Source organism: Girardinichthys multiradiatus, chromosome 4 (assembly GCF_021462225.1).
Source record: "Girardinichthys multiradiatus isolate DD_20200921_A chromosome 4, DD_fGirMul_XY1, whole genome shotgun sequence".
Classification (NCBI taxonomy): domain Eukaryota; kingdom Metazoa; phylum Chordata; class Actinopteri; order Cyprinodontiformes; family Goodeidae; genus Girardinichthys; species Girardinichthys multiradiatus.
In genome coordinates, this window is record NC_061797.1 from 41312909 (window position 1) to 41335163 (window position 22255).

General features: G+C 39.0%; 1 protein-coding gene across 4 annotated transcripts in view; it reads right to left on the reverse strand.

The window, feature by feature from the left end:
• The window catches only part of celf6 (CUGBP Elav-like family member 6), a 195040-nt gene that overhangs the window by 53626 nt on the left and 119159 nt on the right, over positions 1 to 22255 (reverse strand). For all 4 annotated transcript variants that reach the window (XM_047362348.1, XM_047362346.1, XM_047362347.1 and 1 more), the window contains exons 3-4: positions 17199 to 17247; positions 426 to 554 (exon numbers count right to left, since the gene is read on the reverse strand). In XM_047362348.1, the coding sequence (XP_047218304.1) occupies positions 426 to 554; positions 17199 to 17247 (178 nt within the window). The remainder of the gene's footprint in view (positions 1 to 425; positions 555 to 17198; positions 17248 to 22255) is intronic.

Consider the following 22255-nt stretch of genomic DNA (forward strand, 5'->3'; position numbering starts at 1 on the left):
TCTCCACTTTTCAGATAACAGGAAGAACAGGAAAAGAGGTGGCACAGATAGTGTAAGCCCAGGATGAGATGAGCCACTGTGATCAAGAGACAACAAGCAGGAAAGATGGGGAATGAAATACCAAAAGAGAGAAATTAGTAAGGGATGGGGGGAGAGAAATGGAGAAAAACAATACAAAGGAAAGAAAGTGTCAGAGCATGGTGACAACAAGATAGGAGAGCAATGCAAGTGTGACTCAAAATAGGCTGTACAAAAAAAACTAAGTAGCTGAAGGGGAGGATGAGTTATTCAGAGAGCATCACAAACAATGATGATGAATGCAGGAAGACAATAGCTCTGGAAATGCAAAGAACAAAAAAAAAAATAGACAGAGATTAAGAAAGACAAGCGGGGGAGCAAATCCGGGGAGTTGTGTGGGCTCTGACCCTTACTGGCCCCATCAGGCCCTCGAAGGACGGTGCACTCCTCGATCTGGCCGAAGGTCTCGAACAGCCGCCGCACATCGTCCTCACTCTGTTGCTTGCCGAGCATTCCCACAAACAGCTTCCTGTCTTCTGGATTGGGAGAGAGGAAGGAGAAGGGGAAGGAGGGTGGATGGGAAGAAGAGAAGAAAGAAAAGCTAGAGCTGATGGCACCATTCTGCAGAGGCTTTGATATCAGCAGTGTGCCGTGTTGCTGCTGCTGCTGTTGTTGTTACTGTTGTTGATCTCACTGTTGTGTAGCATCTCCACCCCTCACTCCATCTATGCATAAGGGTGATTTATTCCTGCATCTACTAATCTATTCAAGTCTTCTCTAGTGACGTTTGATAAAGTCGGGATTGCTGCGGATTTCTCCCGAAAGAGAGAAGGGTTATATTTTGCAGGAGTAGATAAGCTCTTTGATTTTCGGCGAGGAAACATCCAACAACAACATGTACATTTTTATCACCCAAATAGTAAGCATTATAATAAACAACAGCAAACTTCGTGTACAAGATGAAAAATGAACAATATCCAGAGGTGTTTTCATAGTCTTCCTTGTTTTGGAGGGTATGATGTAAAAGTAATACTAACAGATGTGTGTATGGCTTTCCTAATAATACATATGTATTGTACCCTGCAAAAGTATTCTTGAACGTTTTCATATTTTGTTGACTAGTGAACACAAAGTAGTGCACAATTGTGGAAGAAAATGGTATATTTATTATGACTATATATGTTTATATAGATCAATTACATCAGTTACTGGGTTAACTAAAGGTATTATAAACCGACCAATTAAACATTAAATGCACCAGATTAAGCAACAAATATAGCTTCGCTGCACACAGTGAATTCATCCATTGTAGAACAAAGCGCATGAAAATATCTGGATGCATAAAATAAAAAATTAAGCAGTTTAACTGGTTTAACTTCCACAGAATGAGTTGTTTTTGACTTGCTACCGCATTAATCACTAGCACAATCTGGGTATGGTTTTGCGTATGGTTCTTGGAGCACCTCCAGGCTTCGCAGTGGACCAGACCGGAGCAGATACAGTGTAAATCCAGGGCTAAAGTAAATACAGCACTGAGTGAAACAATCGGAGACGAAGTAAGTAGCATGGACCATGAGCAGCAGATGCAAGGGATGATTCAAGATCTGAAGACATTACCTGGTATGTAATTTTTTTAAACTTTATCTTAGAATCTTTAGAGAAACATTTATTTACAGTGCCTTGCAAAAGTATTCGGGCCCCTTGAACTTTTCAACCTTTTGCCACATTTCAGGCTTCAAACATAAAGATATAAAATTCTAAGTTTTTGTGAAGAATCAACAACAAGTGGGACACAATCATGAAGTGGAATGAAATTTATTGGATGTGTCAAACATTTTTAACAAATAAAAAACTGAAAAATGCGGGGTGCAATATTATTCGGCCCCTTTATTTTCAGTGCAGCAAACGCACTCCAGAAGTTTAGTGAGGATCTCTGAATGATCCAATGTTGTCCCAAATGACTGATGATGATAAATAGAATCCACCTGTGTGTAATCAAGTCTCCGTATAAATGCACCTGCTCTGTGATAGTCTCAGGGTTCTGTTCAAAGCGCAGAGAGCATCATGAAGAAGAAGGAACACATCAGGCAGGTCCGAGATACTGTGGTGGAGACGTTCAAAGCCAGATTTGGATACAAAAAGATTTCCCAAACTTTAAACATCACAAGGAGCACTGTGCAAGCAATCATATTGAAATGGAAGGAGTATCAGACCACTGCAAATCTACCAAGACCCGGCCGGCCCTCTAAACTCTCATCTCGAACAAGGAGAAGACTGATCAGAGATGCAGCCAAGAGGCCCATGATCACTCTGGATGAACTGCAGAGATCTACAGCTGAGGTGGGAGAGTCTGTCCATAGGACAACAATCAGTCGTACATGGCACAAATCTGGCCTTTATGGAAGAGTGGCAAGAAGAAAGCCATTTCTCAAAGATATCCATAGAAACTCTCGTTTAAAGTTTGCCACAAGCCACCCGGGAGATACACCAAACATGTGGGAGAAGGTGCTCTGGTAAGATGAAACCAAAATCAAACTGTTTGGCCACAATGCAAAACGGTATGTTTGGCATAAAAGCAACACAGCTCATCACCCTGAACACACCATCCCCACTGTCAAACATGGTGGTGGCACCATCATGGTCTGGGCCTGCTTTTCATCAGCAGGGACAGGGAAGATGGTCAAAATTGATGGGAAGATGGATGGGGCCAAATACAGGACCATTCTGGAAGAAAACCTGTTGGAGTCTGCAAGAGACCTGAGACTGGGACGGAGATTTATCTGCCAACAAGACAATGATCCAAAACATAAAGCCAAATCTACAATGGAATGGTTCACAAATAAACATATACAGGTGTTGGAATGGCCAAGTCAAAGTCCAGACCTGAATCCAATCAAGAATCTGTGGAAAGAGCTGAAGACTGCTGTTCATGAACGCTCTCCATACAACCTCAATGAAATCGAGCTGTTTTGCAAGGAAGAATGGGCAAGAATTTCAGTCTCTCGATGTGCAAAACGGATAGAGACAAACCCCAAGAGACTTGCAGCTGTAATTGCAGCAAAGGGTGGCACTACAAAGTATTAATGCAAGGGGGCCACATAATATTGCACGCCCCACTTTTCAGTTTTTTATTTGTTAAAAAAGTTTGACGCATCCAATAAATTTCATTCCACTTCACGATTGTGTCCCACGTGTTGATTCTCCACAAAAATTTGAATTTTATATCTTTATGTTTGAAGCCTGAAATGTGGCTAGAGGTTGAAAAGTTCAAGGGGGCCAAGTACTTTCGCAAGGCACTGTAAATATATTGTATGCGTGTGTAATTTATCGTATTTTAATAATAATAATAATAATTTGGATTATTAATATTAATAATAAACCGAATAATTTGGGATTTTGAATTATTAACAATAACTGCCAATATTTGAATATACTTTTGTGACAAGGAAGTGTTCTTACCTGCTGAGGCTTGATCTGTTTAGCAACAGCATGCAACAACCTTTTTATTGGCGATCTTTTTACATCAGATGGACTAGGCATTGTGGCTATAGCGTCTGCTTCAACATTCTTCTTCGTCAGGAAGATATCCTGATCTCTGACATAATTTTTCTTGCGAATTCAGAGGTTTCTGTTCAAACCAGTTTGCCGAAAGTACTCAAATCACAATTGGCTGAGGTTAGTTGGACCAGCCCATTGGTCCCTCCTCAGTTTTCCAGCTCTGATCCACGTAGTGCAGACTAACGGCTGCTGTCGTAGTTTTGCTGCATATACCAGCAATGCACCATTTTACCATATTAACACCTGAACTGTTCATTATGGATGCTCACATAATGAATGACCGGAGACTTCCCCTTTGACGTCATTTCCGGGTGACTTTGAACTTCCATAATTTAACATTGAAATATACTTATTTTGTGTCACAGTTGTCTTTTATCATGTCTTTAATCCTCTTATCCTGTCAGTTACTGCCCATTTCCTTCAATATTATGATGTTTTCTTTCCATTTCTGCATTTATGGGAAAACCGTGTCACAAGCACTTTAAGCTAAGGTAGAAATATGAAGAATACATGATGACTTTGATTTACTTTACATGTTATGATAAAGTGGTCATATATCCTGAAAAAAGCAATTGTTTGCTCTTGTATTAAATATAAAACACATATTTCAACTTTAAAGGAGAACGACTTCTGCATTACAGAGTGAAATTTTACTTCATAGTTTGCATTTTTAACAAATGCTTACATAGAGCAAAATCTGTAAACATCTGAAAAACAATTCCATTGTTTTTCAAAAATTGCCAAGGGCACTGGCTTTCCTCAGCTCCAGAGGGTGGTACTCATACTTAGACCTATGGACTATATAACACAAAATTCTCAACCAGTCAGGGAGCTGCAATTTTCCAATTAATCCTCCCAGTGCCTTGGCATTAGACAGATCATTCATCTTCTTTACATCTTTTACATTATGCATCTCCTATTTCACTGTGTTGTGAAACGAAATGGCTACCAGCAAGAACCTATCAACAGGATTGAGTGAAAGTGGCAGGAAGAGGAAGAAGAGTTTATTAGAAATGACACTGTTGATCTTCATCGTGAGTCATTTGACTGGTGGGGAGCGGGCAAGGAGTGGGGAGGAGCAGAGGGCTGGAGCATCACCTGGGCCTCAACAGATGTGACGCCTCCTGTACCTGCCAGGCCCCATTAGACGCAGCTGTTCTAAAAATAAAGCACCAGGGGTTCCTGTTTTTGCTGAAATTGTCTCATTTTCCATTTCTATAATGATCTAATAAAAACTTATGCCTACCACTTGGCAGCACAAATGAACTCCCCCATAGGCTTCGATTGTTGCAGCACTGTCAGGGAATTTTCCCAGTTTTGTCTCCCACAGAACAATTTCACCAACCCACAAGCTTAGGTTAATACAGGTGATGAAGCCTTTGTGTTTAAGGAACCCCAAGGATAACTCAACAGTGTCATTTTGAATAGGATTCGTCAAACACTGTCAAGAAAACTGATATCTAACTGTATTTTTATGCATTAGTGGCAAAGCATTCTGATAAAAAATAAACAGGTGGGAGCCAAAATTAACCCAGAACAATGTCCCTGGTTTTAAAGGTGAATGCTCTCCACTGTTGATGTTTTCAATAAGATGTACACATTACAACCTAAACGAGCATAGTGCACCTTTACACGCCTTCTGCACAATGTTAATGTTTTAGGACAAAAGTCTCATCTCAGTCCTGGCCTGAGAGGATCTAATGGTAGCTTTACAAGGCTAATTAACAAGCCATGAGCGAGGTAATGAACTTTCCAATGCGCTGGCAAATGCAGAAATAAATCACACCCCAGTGAATGCATTAAAGGAAGTGTGAGTGTATTTCGCCGCTTTCCTTTGGGAGAGCTACAGTGAGAAAATGAATTTGGAGCTGCTATCTTTTCATTGCCGGACCTGAGAGAGTCTCAGTTGGCCCCCTGCATGCCCTGGCCAGTATATAGATTGCTATTAATTAGTCCACTTTGCACCTGCCTCCTAAGAAGCTCTTATAGTATTTTCCAGGTTCCCACTGGTCTCCAACGACCAATCATAAGCTTTAAATTGTGATTTTATAAATATGAAAAAATATTCTGCATTACGCCGTCAGCAAAAAAAAGAGGATTCCATGAATTCAAACAGGGCCAATAAGTTATCTATCAAAAGTGGGGAAATAAAGCATTTTTTCTCAAGTAGGGTCATGTATTTGCATTAAGAGGGGTGAGGACCTTCCTATGAAGCTCACTGCATACACAGAAGCAAGACGATATTCACTGAGTCGACTGTTTGACCTCATTGTGCTTGGCTTATATTGAGGAGGGTTCATTTTATCACTCAAACAGAGCTTAAACACAGAGCTGGAGAACATGGGAGATCTACAACACTTCTGTCCTACACACTGAAGAGACCTTTGTAATCGGCTCTTCAAACAATAACACTTCTTTAAAACAATATTGTCTGAACACGTGGTTATAGCCTGGCTGCAGTCTCTTAAACTCAAACTCCATTACAGGATCAATGTTTAGATGGGTGTATTATATTATGTCTTTTCAAAGTAATATGAAATTGATATTATACCCATACATCAAGTTTCCTGTCAACAAATACTTTTATATTATCCATAAAAATGATGAAGTGTGCCACAGTGCCTTGAGAATGTTGATGAAACAGTTGATTTTTATTTCAGGCACCAGCCAATACACATTCACGTGCATTGTCATCCATACAGCTACTTCTGCCACCCCCCACTGACACTTTCTATTCTCCAGACTGAGGGTGGGAGCAATTGTGTGGAAAATGGTTCCATGTCATTCTTCAGCCATGTCCAAACTGAGGTGTCATGTGGACAGCACCATTTTATGAATGCAAATAAAAAGGGAGATCAAAAAACTTATCAAAACACTACTGACATCTGACAATTGCTTGTCTCAGGAAGCCTTTTCATTTCAGCGCCCGGTATATTAAAAATTAATGGATTTTGCAGAGACGCCATATGCTGTCAAGATTGATGCTTCTCTCAATGGAATAAATGCTACTTGTGTTGTAGGCTACAGTATATGCATATAAATTGTTTATTTTATTTCGCTTTCTTTTCCTTTTGTTTCTCTTTTGCTCTCTTTATAACTTCCTTTTTAATATCCATTGTTAAACTACCATTTTCTGTCTCTTCAGGCAAAGAATCAGTTGCTGTGAAGTATATTTTTAAAACGTGTCCACTGTTGTTTGCCAATAATTGGAATATTCTCTTTAAAGAGTAATTTGGCCGCTCCAGTGTCACAGTAAATATTGATTTCCTGTTTTCAATGGCTCTATCAGTTATTGGCTAAAGGCAGTATATTCGGGATGCTTTGTTTCAGCGAAAGTTCAGAAAGCATGGACAGATGCATCCAATGATTAAAAAAATGCATTCTAGACTGCTGGTTGCTTTTCGAATGTGAAGTAATGTGCCAGGCAGTACAACAAAGATATTATACTTTTGATTTGCTCATTAGAAAAGTTCAGTGCTGGTACGCTGCTGCCTGGGAGGCTTGCCACAAGTCAAACACACACAAACAAACAAAAGAAATACATCTAGATACACACAAACAACAGCACTTAATTTCAGTGAGAGAAGTATTAATCTTGTGTGTGCAACCACAAAGTCCCAGGTTGCAGACCCCTGATCTAGGACATAGTTCTTGCTTATTGTTGTTTATTGATAAAAGTAAATATTTTCTCCAAAGTTATTTAGAGATGCAATGTTCTCAAAATCTCCCTAGTGAGACATTTGTTCTAAGCGGAATAAGATCTTGCTTACTGGCCTCCCTAACAAAATTGTTTCATATTAAATCTTTAAACATGAGCCCCTTTTTGAGCTGCCTCTGGTCATTCATATCTTGCAATTAAAGCCAGGGTATTCTGTACACAGGCAAGATTTTAAAAATCAAGGTAGTTTCATGGCACCAAAATAGACAAAAATTGGAATCCTGCAAGGCATATGACAATTAGTATATAACATTCCATTTTATAGAGTTCAACACATATGTAGCATGCAACACCTCAGTTTTGTTTTGTTTTCTACCTTAATGCAACAGAAGAAATTACCATTGTTTAATGTGCAGTGATCTGTTCTGAAACAGTGTATTGCAGTGTGACGTCTCCTGTATTGTACTGTATGTGGCTCAGAGATTTTAATGCCCCATTTTAAAATGAAAAAAGATTCAATAATTGGTTGCATAAGTGCAGACACCCTTAAAGTGCTACTTGGTTTAAGCACCCAGTTATTACATTGCAGCATTTATTCATCTTTAGTTCACACCTGCCATCAATTATAATCAATTTTACCAGAGTTAAAGTTTTGCTGTTAAAGTAGTATTTTCTGCTCATTAGCGTCATTTAGCTAAAACCAATGTTTGCAGAGAAGTTAACAAAAATCAAAACTCTCTCACTGTACAAAGGTATCAGCCAGGAAAAGAGTAGAAAATAAATCTAGTATTATTAATATGCCACAATGTGGTGAAGAATTTTAGGAATTGGAAAAAATATGAGACAACAGATGTTTCACCAAAACTGATGAAAAGAGAAAATGGAAGGTGGTCAGGAAACCTGCCAAAAGGCCTACAGCAACACCAAGAGAGCTGTAGGAGTTTCTGGAGTACTGATTGTGTTCTAGATTTTATAACAATGTCTTGTATACGCCATATATCTGGAATAAGAAGTAAATTGTGAGGCAAAAGCTTTTTCTTTTAAGGAAAATATCCAGGCCTGGCTAATAAGATTCTGTCTAAGGATTCTTACACAAAAAAACAACAATTGCGATGACCAAATAACATCGCACTCACAGTGAAACATGGAGTTGGTAGCATTATGCTATGGAGTAGCTTTTTTTAGATAGAATTTATGTTTTTGTTAAGGTATGTACATTTATGACAAGCTCCAAAGACCAGTGAAAACAACTGAGTCCTCACAGAAAACCTGTCAAGTCTCCTAATAAAAGTCTGCAGCCAAGAGATGCCCTCAAATTCAAATGGATATGGAAAACATTTTCCAATTGTGGTATGCTTATAGACTCCTTTGAAAAAAAAAAAAAAACAACTCGAAAAAAACACTCAAAGTAAATCAACAAGTGATTTAACAACCGAACAATTAGCACACCTATGCAACCAGGTTATTGTATCAGGCTGTTGCATATATTTCTTTGTCAGTGAACTGCAGATGATATTTGTCAGAGTAAAAAAGAAAAAGTTTTAATCACTGTATAGTTTTAATCACAAAATCCTGTTTATAGGAGTGTGTACATTTTGAGAGCCAGTGTACATTATAAGGAAAGTCAAACATTTCACAAGGTATTCATACAAAATGATAAGCTTCTTCTCCAAAGTGATAAACACTTTCATCCACTCTGAATCTGAATCGGAATGCTTTGCTATCCTATGCAAACATCTTTTCAAAGTTTTCCTGCAGTCTGGGCAGACAATCTTGAAGTTATGCCTTAATTTCATAGTTTGCAGTTGTATCTTTCAAACTTAACTTTTTTCTCTCGGTAAACTCCGTAAACTCACAGTTTGCCATGTTTTTGAGTTTTAATGCATCAGCTGTATTTGGTAGCGGCAAATGCGGCTTTATTACCTAATACATTTTTTTTGCTTTGCATTATAAACCAATACAGATGTTAAAGATATTACAAGCTGTTAGGCATTCCGAATGTTGTATTACAAAGCAGACTTGTGGCTTTAAAGCTTGTGCCACAACTGTGTGGGTGTCTCTATGAATGATAATGTTAAGAATTAGTTGAGACAAAAGAAAGTGAGTGGAACCTAATTCATCCCTAAGACAGAATGTGGTCAAAGCTTAATAAATCAGTGTTTTAACAAGAGAAACAGGGCAATATCAACTAACAGTGTTACAATAACAAATTTACTGTAAATGTTTTATTTTGACAGCCACAAAATCATCAGAGAGAGCTTGTCAAATGTGCCAACGCAAACTTGTAATAAGATGAACCAGGGAAGAATAAAAACAGGCATATTAAGGCACCTCAGATAAAGAATAATTACTTGCATTGATGTGCATTCGAAATCTACTTAACATCTTAAAAGATAATGGTAATTAACTACAAAAGAAAAGGTTTTAATGTTTTGTTTTTTTTCTACACTGAACATGAAGTCTGTATCAGTGAAGCCAATTTGGACACTGAGCAGGTTTTTTTGTCTCAAATGTACATTTAGAAAAGTAACTCAGCATCTTATTCCACTCAGACAAGAGAGTCATATTGTTTCAATGTTTTAGACTTAGTCCTATTGGAAAATTTAGCTGCTGGCATTTACATTGTTTTCTTTTCTGCACTGTTTGTTAGGGCCTACATTTGAGATAATGTGCTGGCAAAAGCAAAAAGCAAACCTAAAAATATTTTATTTCTGCTTAAGTGCAATACCTTTATGGAACATAGTATAATCTTATTATCATGAATCAACTTTGACTTCTGCCCGGTCTAGCCCACACTGCACATAATACATAAAAGTCATGATAAAGAAATAAACAAAATAAATAATTAAATTAATAAATGCTAATTATCCATTAGCAGAGTTGTTTATCTGGGCACAAAAACACCTAAGCAAATCTGATTCAAAACCATTCAGTGCAGCTTTCACTGCGTGACAAAATTGGTATAATTGGAAAAAACTTTAAATGACATGGTAAATGTTTTGCCTCTAGAATGACTCCATGGGAACAAACTGGCAACTTATTTGCCAGAAGTAAAAAATAAAAATAAAAAAATCAGAAATGCAAAGATGAGGATTTCATTAAGGCACACTGTATTGTTTCCTGGTCCTAACCAAGTGCCTTTAGTCCTTAAAGCACAGGTTCTCTGTCTAAAGCCAAACCTGCAGCTTGTGTATGGAAAAGCAAACAGAAACTGAAATTTAAAAAAAAAAAACGTGTAAAAGAAACAAATTTTATTCCAACAAAATGGTTAAATATACAGCCTATACTCAAATGTGTCAGCCATAGTATTTAGCATGTACCAAATATTTTCTATGAAGTAACAACATTGGAGCAAAGATACTACTCAAAGTTTCGAAACAGTATATTTGTACATGTCTCTTCTGGGCTCTGAAAGAATTGATGCAGATGAGGGGCAACATGGCAGGTGGACACAGTAGCACATCACATAAAACCAAAAAACGCAATCAAATATCTATGAACCTGCATTCTGCCTCCAACTAATATTTAACTTTCATCCAACTAACAAGTAACCATACATTCAAATTATGAATAAACTGCAGTAAATATCTTCCATGCAGGTCTCCAACTGACACTGAATTTGTCAGGATGTGACATTTTGTTTTGGGTTTTTGTTTACTTTAACTAGAAGTTTTTGGTTTGGTGTTTGTTTACTTTCATTTAGTTAGGTGTTTTTCCTGTTTACTTCTGGTGATGGTAGTTTTAGTTTCTATGCTTCAGGTGTGTTTTTGGGTTTCTTATTGTGAAAAACATCAGTACGGATAGGGATTGCATTTCAGAGCAGTGTTCAAAACATCTTATCAAAGTTAATAAAAGGGAAGAGTGTTGCTGGATGACCCATCATCTTTCTCATCAGTTTGGTCCAGTCACAAGACAATGGTTTGAGGAGTGGGACCTGGCTCCAAGATTGTGTTAAGATAATGGCCATCTCCAATCATAGATAATCTGGCCCCATCTTTTTTTCTCAGACACAGAGGCAGACAAGGTCAGAGGGAAAACAGATTCCTGGCGAGGTAGAGATAGGGATGGGCCGGCTCTGAGATGATTTACTGCTGAGATTCACTCAGCTGCCTCCATCACCCTCCGTTAACTTTCTCATCCTGTCGTCTCTTGCCTTCTCATTCTGTCTTTCATCATTCACTATTTTGCATTGCTCCTTGGCCCTTGTGTTGAATCCGGACTCATTTCTGTATCGCTTGGTTTACCTTCCCTGTTTGTAGTGCTGTAAAAATGAAGTATGAGAGACAGCAAGAAAGGAAAATAGCAGAAGCTAATGAAATAAATGTAATCTTTTGATAATTTCCAACTGTTCTGTGTAGTAAAAAATGGTTTCAAGAGGCATGTTCTCCTGTGCCCTTAGACCACCAGTCAAAGCACTACTTTTATCACTACTATTATCGCTCTCTAAATATTTCAGAGGTGAAATTCCAGATAAAAATGATATACAACACAAAAACTGGTAGAAATTATAGTTGTAGGGAAGAGGTCAATTGACTCAAGGGACAAAAATAGATTTAAGAGCTGCATGGCTTCTCTCCTGTGCTCCATTCTGTCTTGTAAATCCAAGGGGAAAAATGAAGCAAGACGTGAGTCATTGAAATAGACAGCCGGAGAATCAGCCCTGTGATCCACAATGGCAGCCGAATAGCAGGATTGTAAGCTGCCAGCTCCCCTCTCCATCCTCCCCACCATTTTATGAGCACCGGTTTTACTTCTTATCCTGACACTCCAATATCCCTAGAGAAACTGTGTCTCGCAGGGGCAGAGTGAACAAAAGAGGGGCTACTGGAGCGTCGAAATGGAGTAATGGGCCCTAATACCTCCACAGGCACGTAATCGAGACCCTGCACAGCTCTCCATGACAGATAATTGCTGATGTCTTTGTAGTGATAAATGTGACTCCCTTCTAGAGGTGCAAATGTCCTGGTTCAGCCATAGGTTTGACAGCCTTGTGTCTCCACTGGGATTGGTGTACCTGACTGGTCGCCAGTTTTCCAAAGATTAATCCCGATCTACTTTTTCTCCTTTAGTCAAACCTCACTGGGCTGTCTATTTTCTTTTAACCACAAGCCTTCATAGTAAATCTCATTTCATTGTCAGCTGTGACTGTGGTTTACCTCCTCTGCCTTGTCTGCTGACTTCCTGTTGCCATTAACGCTCAATATCTCTGTTGGGGCCTGTCTGTTCAGTCCTATTTCATTCTGCGCTCTGTCCTATGCTGTCCTCCTATATAGAAGGTTCATCTGACAGACTAGCAGGAGCTGCACCAATGAAAGTACCCTCTGTTTTTCATTCACGCTGCCTGTTCATCTCCTTTCTCTTTTCTCAAAAAAGGGGCAGTAATTGATACTGGGACCCAATCCATCCTCCCCTCTTAAGCCCAGAGATCCAATTTATCTTGGTGAGAATGCTGATTGGCTCTCCCAGGCCTTGTCGGTCAGACTTTGCCTGTTTTTAGATGGCCGTTAATTAAAGTGTCGCCATGACAAAAATAAGATCTACATTGGACTGTGTGTGGCAATGGAAATGGATCATCTAATTTACACTTGACCACATCAATCAACAAAGTGGCTGAGACTGATATGACCATTCTAAAATTAAAGCAAAGGGCTGACACAGAACGGTTCAATAAGATCCCATTCAATCTATGTAAATGTTTAACTGGTTTAATCTACATTAACCACAGTTATGTTAGTCACAAATGGCTTCAGAATGACCTAGTCAATCACAGTGTCAGTCAGACTATGAATATAGGAAGAAGGCCATGCAACAGATTAAGTACAGGGTCAAATGCATAATTTAGCAACAAGATTTAAGCTTACATGAAACAGAGGCTCGACACAGTTTAGTTTAATGTATTCATCAAAAAGTCGCATCTGTTTTATTGCAAACAATATGAAACTGATAGCTTCCGGTTATCATGTGATTACCTTTAGCCATCATTTAATTGTGTGTTTTTTTCTCCACAGACTTGACCTAAATTATACAGCAGGTAACATAACAACCAAAATGGAGACTGTAGACATAGTAAAGAAAATATAACTTGTTGATTATTGTAATGAACTAACCATATGAGACAAATCGTAAAACAAATTATAATTTAGCTATTTTTTTATATATAAAGATGGTGCTCTATTGAGATGAGCCCAAATTTATTTTTCACTGCACATCACTTTAATTACCCTCATGGTGAAACATGGTACTAGCAACATCATGCTGTTGTGATGCTTTTATCTACAAGGGAATAGAAAGTCTTTCAGAACAGAGATGTCAGATGCTAAAAACAGTGCAATCCTATGAACAACCAAAACTACAATGATGGAGTTTTGATCAAAGAATATTCATGTGTTATAATGACCTAGTCAAAGTACAAACTTAAAACCACTCAAACATTCTTGACAATTCTTGAAAGTTGATATTTCACTTGCTCCCCATCCACTCTGAATCAATCCATGTAGGGAACAGTGCAAATATGTAAGAGACGGTGCTCTGGTCAGATAAGCCAAAATTGAACTTTGTGTGTGACATGTGTGTGTGGGCATGCACACATGTCATCACAGTGTAAAATGGTGGTGGCAAGATCATGTGGTGTGTTGCGTTTGTTCACCAAAGACAGGACAACTGGTCCGAGTTAATGTTAAGATGGAACTTGGTACAGAGCAGATGTGCAATAAAGAAATGTTTGAGGCTGTAAAAAAAATGTGACTTGAGTAGTGGTTGAAAATATAGCCAGACAAACTCCTAAAAATGCAGCCAGAGCTAAAACTGAATGTTTTTGATAAAAGTACTTTAATGTCTTAGGGTGGCCCATAGTTGAGACTTATAAATGAGAATTTTTGGCAAGGCTCAAAACGTTATTTTTACAGATGCTATCCCTCCAAGCACATAAAATCTTAAGAAAACACATTAAAGTTCAGAGTTATAGTTTTAAAAAAATATGAAAAGCTTTTTGGGATATAAGAAACTTTTGCAAGGCTGTCAGAGGGTGTGGTTCTTGGAGTTGGACTCATATGCAGACAGGCTGGCAGGAGGAGCATGGGGAGTTGAGAAAGTGATTTAAAAAAATTAAAAGCCAAAAAAAACCTACAAACATGACATGGCATGGCGGGAAACAGGCATGGACAAGGGCTGAATAGGCAGGAGCAAAACAGTCATGGACAGGCTTGGCATGGCAAACAGTATTCTCCAGCAAGGAGTAGACAAAGCAGAATAGTATAAATGGAGCATGGCATGGGTGAAAACAGTGAGACTGAGGGGCATGAAACAGGTGGACTGAATGAGGCTCATTGCAAAGGCAGTGGCAGAGAAAGAAATCAAACTTGACTGGAACTAAACAGAGAAACAATGACAATGAAACCAAAGGATGAATTTTAAAGTAACAGAACTAAAATGCACTATAACCAGAACAAGCAGAAAACTAAACCTAAAGGAATAGACTAAAACTTCACCTGGAAAACATAAGCAATCGTCATCAGTGGGAAAATAACTAAAAAAAGGCAATATATATAATTGGGAGGGAAAACGTCCAAATAAATACACAAAAAGAAAATAAAAAAAACCCCAAATCCTCAAAATCATGACACAAGGCACTGTAATTTTTCTGTCTGTGTTTTCCATAACTGTAAGTAACATTTAAGACTAGCTTGAAGTGAAAATGACAATTTTTATGTTTTAATTAGAACACCCATATTTTACACATGGAAAAACAATATATTTTGTTCCATCTAATTTTTTTGAAACCTAGAACTTTCACATTTACAATTATGGTCTGGAATTCTGTTTCCATTTGCTCGTTAGACCACATATAATTATTTTTCACACACATTGAAATACGTGTAGGTACACTGAGTACTGATGGTTGCTAAGTTGCGCTATTAAATCTACAGGGTCCTTCTCAAAATATTAGCATATTGTGATAAAGTTCATTATTTTCCATAATGTAATGATGAAAATTTAACATTCATATATTTTAGATTCATTGCACACTAACTGAAATATTACAGGTCTTTTATTGTCTTAATACGGATGATTGTGGCATACAGCCACATATATCTCACAAAATTAGCATATTTCATCCGACCAATAAAAGAAAAGTGTTTTTAATACAAAAAACGTCAACCTTCAAATAATCATGTACAGTTATGCACTCAATACTTGGTCGGGAATCCTTTGGCAGAAATGACCGCTTCAATGCGGCGTGGCATGGAGGCAATCAGCCTGTGGCACTGCTGAGGTCTTATGGAGGCCCAGGATGCTTCGATAGCGGCCTTTAGCTCATCCAGAGTGTTGGGTCTTGAGTCTCTTATCGTTCTCTTCACAATATCCCACAGATTCTCTATGGGGTTCAGGTCAGGAGAGTTGGCAGGCCAATTGAGCACAGTGATACCACGGTCAGTAAACCATTTACCAGTGGTTTTGGCACTGTGAGCAGGTGCCAGGTTGTGCTGAAAAATTGAATTTTCATCTTCATAAAGCTTTTCAGCAAATGGAAGCATGAAGTGCTCCAAAATCTCCTGATAGCTAGCTGCATTGACCCTGCCCTTGATAAAACACAGTGGACCAACACCAGCAGCTGACACGGCACTCCAGACCATCACTGACTGTGGGTACTTGACACTGGACTTCTGGCATTTTGGCATTTCCTTCTCCCCAGTTTTCCTCCAGACTCTGGCACCTTGATTTCTGAATGACATGCAGAATTTGCTTTCATCCGAAAAAAGTACTTTGAACCACTGAGCAACAGTCCAGTGCTGCTTCTCTGTAGCCCAGGTCAGGCGCTTCTGCCGCTGTTTCTGGTTCAAAAGTGGCTTGACCTGGGAAATGCGGCACCTGTAGCCCATTTCCTGCACACGCCTGTGCACGGTGGCTCTGGATGTTTCTACTCCAGACTCAGTCCACTGCTTCCACAGGTCCCCCAAGGTCTGGAATTGGCCCGTCTCCACAATCTTCCTCAGGGTCCGGTCACCTCTTCTCGTTGTGTAGCGTTTTCTGCCACACTTTTTCCTTCCCACAGACTTCCCACTGAGGTGCCTTGATACAGCACTCTGGGAACAGCCTATTCGTTCAGAAATTTCTTTCTGTGTCTTACCCTCTTGCTTGAGGGTGTCAATAGTGGCTTTCTGGACAGCAGTCAGGTCGGCAGTCTTACCCATGATTGGGGTTTTGAGTGATGAACCAGGCTGGGAGTTTTAAAGGCCTCAGGAATCTTTTGCAGGTGTTTAGAGTTAACTCGTTGATTCAGATGATTAGGTTCATAGCTCGTTTAGAGACCCTTTTAATGATATGCTAATTTTGTGAGATAGGAATTTTGGGTTTTCATGAGCTGTATGCCACAATCATCCGTATTAAGACAATAAAAGACCTGAAATATTTCAGTTAGTGTGCAATGAATCTAAAATATATGAATGTTAAATTTTCATCATGACATTATGGAAAATAATGAACTTTATCACAATATGCTAATATTTTGAGAAGGACCTGTACACAGAACTCTCAATAGTGTCTCTGAGCAGCTTCTACAAGTATGTGTAATACTTTTTAGTGTGAATGGATGGTTGGAGTGTCTATAACTCTCTGGACCTGGCTATGATTTTGGACAGTGCATTATGGAGGTCCATTATTATTTTTTTGTTCTTGCATTCTTATATTATTTTTCAATTTCACTTTGTGTGCCTCTCTGTCTTGTCTCCGATATACTTTCTGCAGCTGTGAACTTGAGACAGCTCCTCTACTGGCGCAGATGGAAAGTCAATAGAAGCAAGTGACCTATATTATGGGCAACTCTACTAACTCACAGTGTGTGTCTCAGGTGAGAGCAGAATATTAAGGATTGCATGAGTGCTTTTTCAGAGTTCTGGAGTATTTGTGTGTTTTTCTGTGTGTTTTTTAGGGGTTGTTCACCAGAGACTAGACGAAGGTTAATTACCTCCCCGTCCTTCGCTGTCGGCTGGCTTCACCTGAATGGGGCGGTTCATCTGGAGAAGCAAAAAGGAAGAGAAAGGAAATTCCAGTTTAGCCAAGCACAACAGGAGGTAACTTTACTCTATAAAAAAGTGAAAGAAACATCAAATGTGGCAGTGTTTGTGGTGTCACTATCCCGAGTCTGTTCTGCACCGTGTGCTAAGCACAAGAATTAAATAATGACAATGAAGTAAACATATAAATATGTGCAATGCCCAATGCCAGTGTCTTTAATTAATCCTGGACAAAGTCTCTTGAGAGCCTGAATTCCCCTCACAGTTCAGCAGAATTAGCACTTTCAATGACAGAGCCACATTGGGTGTCTGATGTCACTTGCAGATTAATGCCATTACATCAGCACCGCCAACCCCACTGGGAGGGGTCTTTTCTGACAGGTCGTTGCTCCTCCCATCCCCTAGTGGTTCCAGACTTACAGTTATCAACTATATTCTGTTCATCCCTGACCCTCAACAATTTCTTTTGCACTTATTCTGTCTTGTTTCTGTTCACAGAGGCCATTTTGCAACTCACAGTCATTAAGGTAACAACATGGCCAGTCTATTCCACTTGGTACAGGCCTCTTGGTATAGGCACCTTCTCCTGGAGGCTACTGAGAGCCTACGTGCAACACAGCTATAAAACACTTACTGAAAGGCTAACAGTGGGGAGGGTAAAAGAGTCTTTGAAAAAAATTGTTTGTAGAAGTAAAATTAACCAGGGTGCAGCACTGGTGGTGTAGGGGTTAAGCTCGCGACCCATGTATAGAGGCTACAGTGGCCGTCCCGGGTTCGCATCCCGGACCTGGAGACCTTTGCTGAATGTCTTCCCCCTATTTCCTGTCTGCCTACGATTAAAAAATAAAGGCCTCTAGTGCCGCAAAAAATAAAGAACCAATCAGGGTTCTTTCTTTATTAGTTTCAAGACAAAAACTGTTTGAAATTTTAGAGTCACTCCTTATGATGCAGCATAATGAGTTTGCCTTCACACATCAAATTTGACATTATTTTTCTGTCTTTCTAACTCAACATTTTGACCAGGTTTTCTGCATGTGACTGGCAGAAAACATTCCCCACACAGATCAGTCAACTACAGGGCAACATAGTGGATATCGTGCCCTCAGGCAACATGGCATCTGACACCAGTTGACATGAACTGAAACCATGGCTAAATATTGACCTCAGAGTGCCAAACATGTATAGGCAAGGCTTTACATATGGTCACATATTGTACTCTTCTGACACTGGAACAAAAACTATCAAGAAAACAAACACATCATCAAAGGTTAGTGCAAAAAACTTTGTACAGAAAAAACACAATTTATTATATAGTACTATTATCTGCTAAGTAGTTCACAAATGTATAGTTATCAGCTGAGTTGAGAAGTACAGGACCATTAATTGAGAAGTCATGAGTTAAAATTCCTGATGGTTTACTCCAAAGGGCAAGCCATTCTGCTATGCTTTGAGGCTTTTGTCAAATACACCATATATTCCACACATATTATGTTCTAGTGCTGTGCACATCTCACAGCAATGGCCCAGTGATAGTATAACTTAACCTCATGTTATGCTAGGCAGATACTCTTTCTGCACCGATGAAGGTTTACTTATAGCAACATTATGATTCATATTTCCTTTCTGAATAAGTTAGCCAGTATCCACTTTGGGCAGACATGTCGATGCCCAAGGCCCGTGGGCTGAATGTCACCAACGATACAATTATATTTCTAATAATAATGCCTCTGCAGTTGGTTATATAGCTCTCATGTTAATCACACTACACATTCCATAAGTCACCACAATAGCTACTCACAGCTCTAGGCATGCATGCACACAAACTGTGCTCGTAGAAGAATCAGATGCAGCAAGAAACCTTGCTACACTTTCTGCTTTGCAAATAACTGACAAACCAAGTAAGCCTGAATGTGTTTCCAAGAGCAGATTTTGCTGATAAACTGCATTATATAATTCATTCACTTTTGACATGAGGAGCAACTCCAAACATATTGAACTGTAGTATCACAGCACACTGAAGATATAGGATTACTCAGTCCCGCACAGCTTTCACCCTGCATCTCTGAGAAGATGCCCCTATTCTGCCCCACCCTACAGGAATGCTTTGCATGTTTGGTAGCTAAATACCTGTGTGAAAAGCTGTTCTTGATGATGAAGAAGTCAGCACACACAAGCTAACTTACTGATGCGCACCTAGTATTTACTTTTCCACAACTCAGAGATGTAACAGTACACAAAAATTGCTACACCTTTGGGTTTGAAATTCTTACTTCAATACACCCCAATCAACTGACTGAAGATTTTTTTGGATTTCAAAGAAAATAGTCTATGTCTATAAGCAGTTATAGTCAGTGCTTGGATAGATAGATTGTACAGCAATATAATGATAATGACATTTTTAAATGTCCCCATATTTGAGAATAAAACATGTTTGAATAGCTTGTTGTTCAAATAGTTGTTTTTATATTTAGACAACCTAGTGCCCCAGTTGTACCTGATTGCATTAAGCACAGTTGTTTGCAGCTGTTCCCTCTGATCAACAGTGATGCCTCAACTTGTATTTTATGTGATGTATAGAGTTTGGGCAGATAAGATGCTACAATTAGTGGACAAGATAAATAAGATAGTAAAGCAATAAGCAATAAAACACAAGGTTGACAATAACCAATACAATCAGCAATAAAGGGCCTAGAAGAAACAAGGACTGGCCTTTTGGTTGGGTTCTCTGGAATTAAAAGCCAGTTTAAAATGATGAGTTTTTAAAAGGGATTTAAAATCATTTAAATTTCCAGCAGACTTCACAGAAAGAGGGAAACTGTTCAAGAGCTAGGAGCTGCAGATCTGTCTCCCCTAGTCACGAGCCAGGTCCTGGGAAAAACTAAGAGCTTCTGGTCTTGAGATCTTAGAGATCTACTGGGGATGTGTGGATGTAACAGCTCTTTAAGGTAAAGAGGTGCTAGATGATTTAGACATTTAAAAACTAAAAGCAAAATCTTAGAAATGATTCTAAAAGAAACGGACAGCCAGTGGAAGTAATACAAAATCAGAGTGATATGTACATGTGGACTTGTCCCATTAGCAGATGGGCAGCTGAATTTTGAACCAACTGACACGGCAAAGGTCTAAAAAAAAACCATGAACAACTGTCTCAAGGGCATCATGTGGAAGATAATGTTAGATGACAAAAGCTAGATTGGAGCTGAATTTTGAACCAGCTGAAGACGGCAAAGGTCTAATAAAACCATGAACAACCATCTCAAGGGCATTGTGTGGAAGATAATGTTAGATGACTAAAGCTAGATTGGAAAACTACACTGACCTTTGTATTGAATTAAACATCTGAGTCAAGAATCACCTAAAGGTTTCTAACAGACACATAGCCAGACGAGTCCAGTGACCCAACAGCACTGCTGCATCCTGTCAGCAGGTCAGATTCACAAAATAATATTACCTATGTCTTTTTGTCATTTAAATAAAGAAAGTTCAGCTCCATACATGGTCTGCTAAACATTTGAGCAGCCTGGCAACTGACTGGGATCTGCTGGATTTTAATGGAAGATTAACCTGAATGTCATCTGCATAAAAAGGAATGACACATTACATTTGTGGAAATGGACCCCAGAGGTATCAGGTACAAAGAAAAAAAAAAGAACCTAATATGGAGCCTTGAGGTACACAATAATAAAGAGAAGCTAAGGAGGACAGAAACACTTCCAAAACTGCCGAATCACCAGAATCAGCAGTTAAAAGTAGATCATTGCACACCCTGAGAAGTACAGTTCCAGTGCTGTGACAAGACTTAAAGCCGGAGTGAAACTTCTTATGAATATCACGAAGCTGCCGGTGCTCTTGTAGCTGATTAAAAAGCTCCTTCTTTAGAAATTTTAAAAGAAAGGCACATTTTAAATCGGCACAAAGTTTCAGAGAACAGTAGGATCCAAATTGTTCTTCTTAAGAAGAGATTGGACCACAGCATGTTCAAAAGCAGCTGGAACACAACTTAAAGGGGAGATGTCAACAAACTTTAAAATCCAGGGACCTACAGCAATAAAAATCAGCACAGCTGAGTAGTTAAGTTTAGTGTTGACCATGTTTTGTACCCTAGTGCTTTTTAAAAACACTGACATAACGCTTCTGTTTTCATTCTCCCTTTAGCTGCACAAAAATGTCTGTTTCTGAACATATATATATATGACTATGAATATTGTAGCTTCACACTGAAAGCATCAAAACTATTAATTAACACATGTGGAATTATATATTAAACCAAAAGGTGTGAAACAACTGAAATATTCAATTATATATTCTAGGTTCTTCAAAGTAGCCACCATTTGCTTTGATTACTGCTACGCACTCTCTTGGCATTCTGTTGATGAGCTTCAAGAGGTACTCACCTGAAATGGTTTTCACTTCACAGGTGTGCCCTGTCAGGTTTAATAAGTGGGTTTTTAAGCCTTATAAATGGGGTTGGGACCATCAGCTGTGTTGTGCCAGAGGTGGTTACAGTACACAGCTGATAATCCTACTGAATAGACTGTTAGAATTTGTATTATGGCAAGAAAAAAGCAGCTAAGTAAAGTAAAACAAGTGGCCATCATTACTTTAAGAAACTAAAGTCAGTCAGTCCGAACAATTGGGAAAACTTTGAAAGTGTCCCCAAGTTCAGTCGCAAAAACCATCAAGCACTACAAAGAAACTGGCTCACATGAAGATCGCCCAAGGAAAGGAAGAACAAGAGTCACTTCTGCTGCGGATGATAAGTTTATAAGTTCAAGGTATACTGAACCAGCATGGCTACCACAGCATCTTGCAGCGGCATGCTATTCCATCCGGTTTGAGTTTAGTTGGACCATCATTTATTTTTCAACAGGACAGTGACTCCAAACACACCTCCAGGCTGTGTAAGGGCTATTTGACCAAGAAAGAGATTGATGGGGTGCTGCGCCAGATGACCTGGCCTCCACAGTTTGAGGTGAGCTGGACTGCAGAGTGAAGGCAAAAGGGCCAA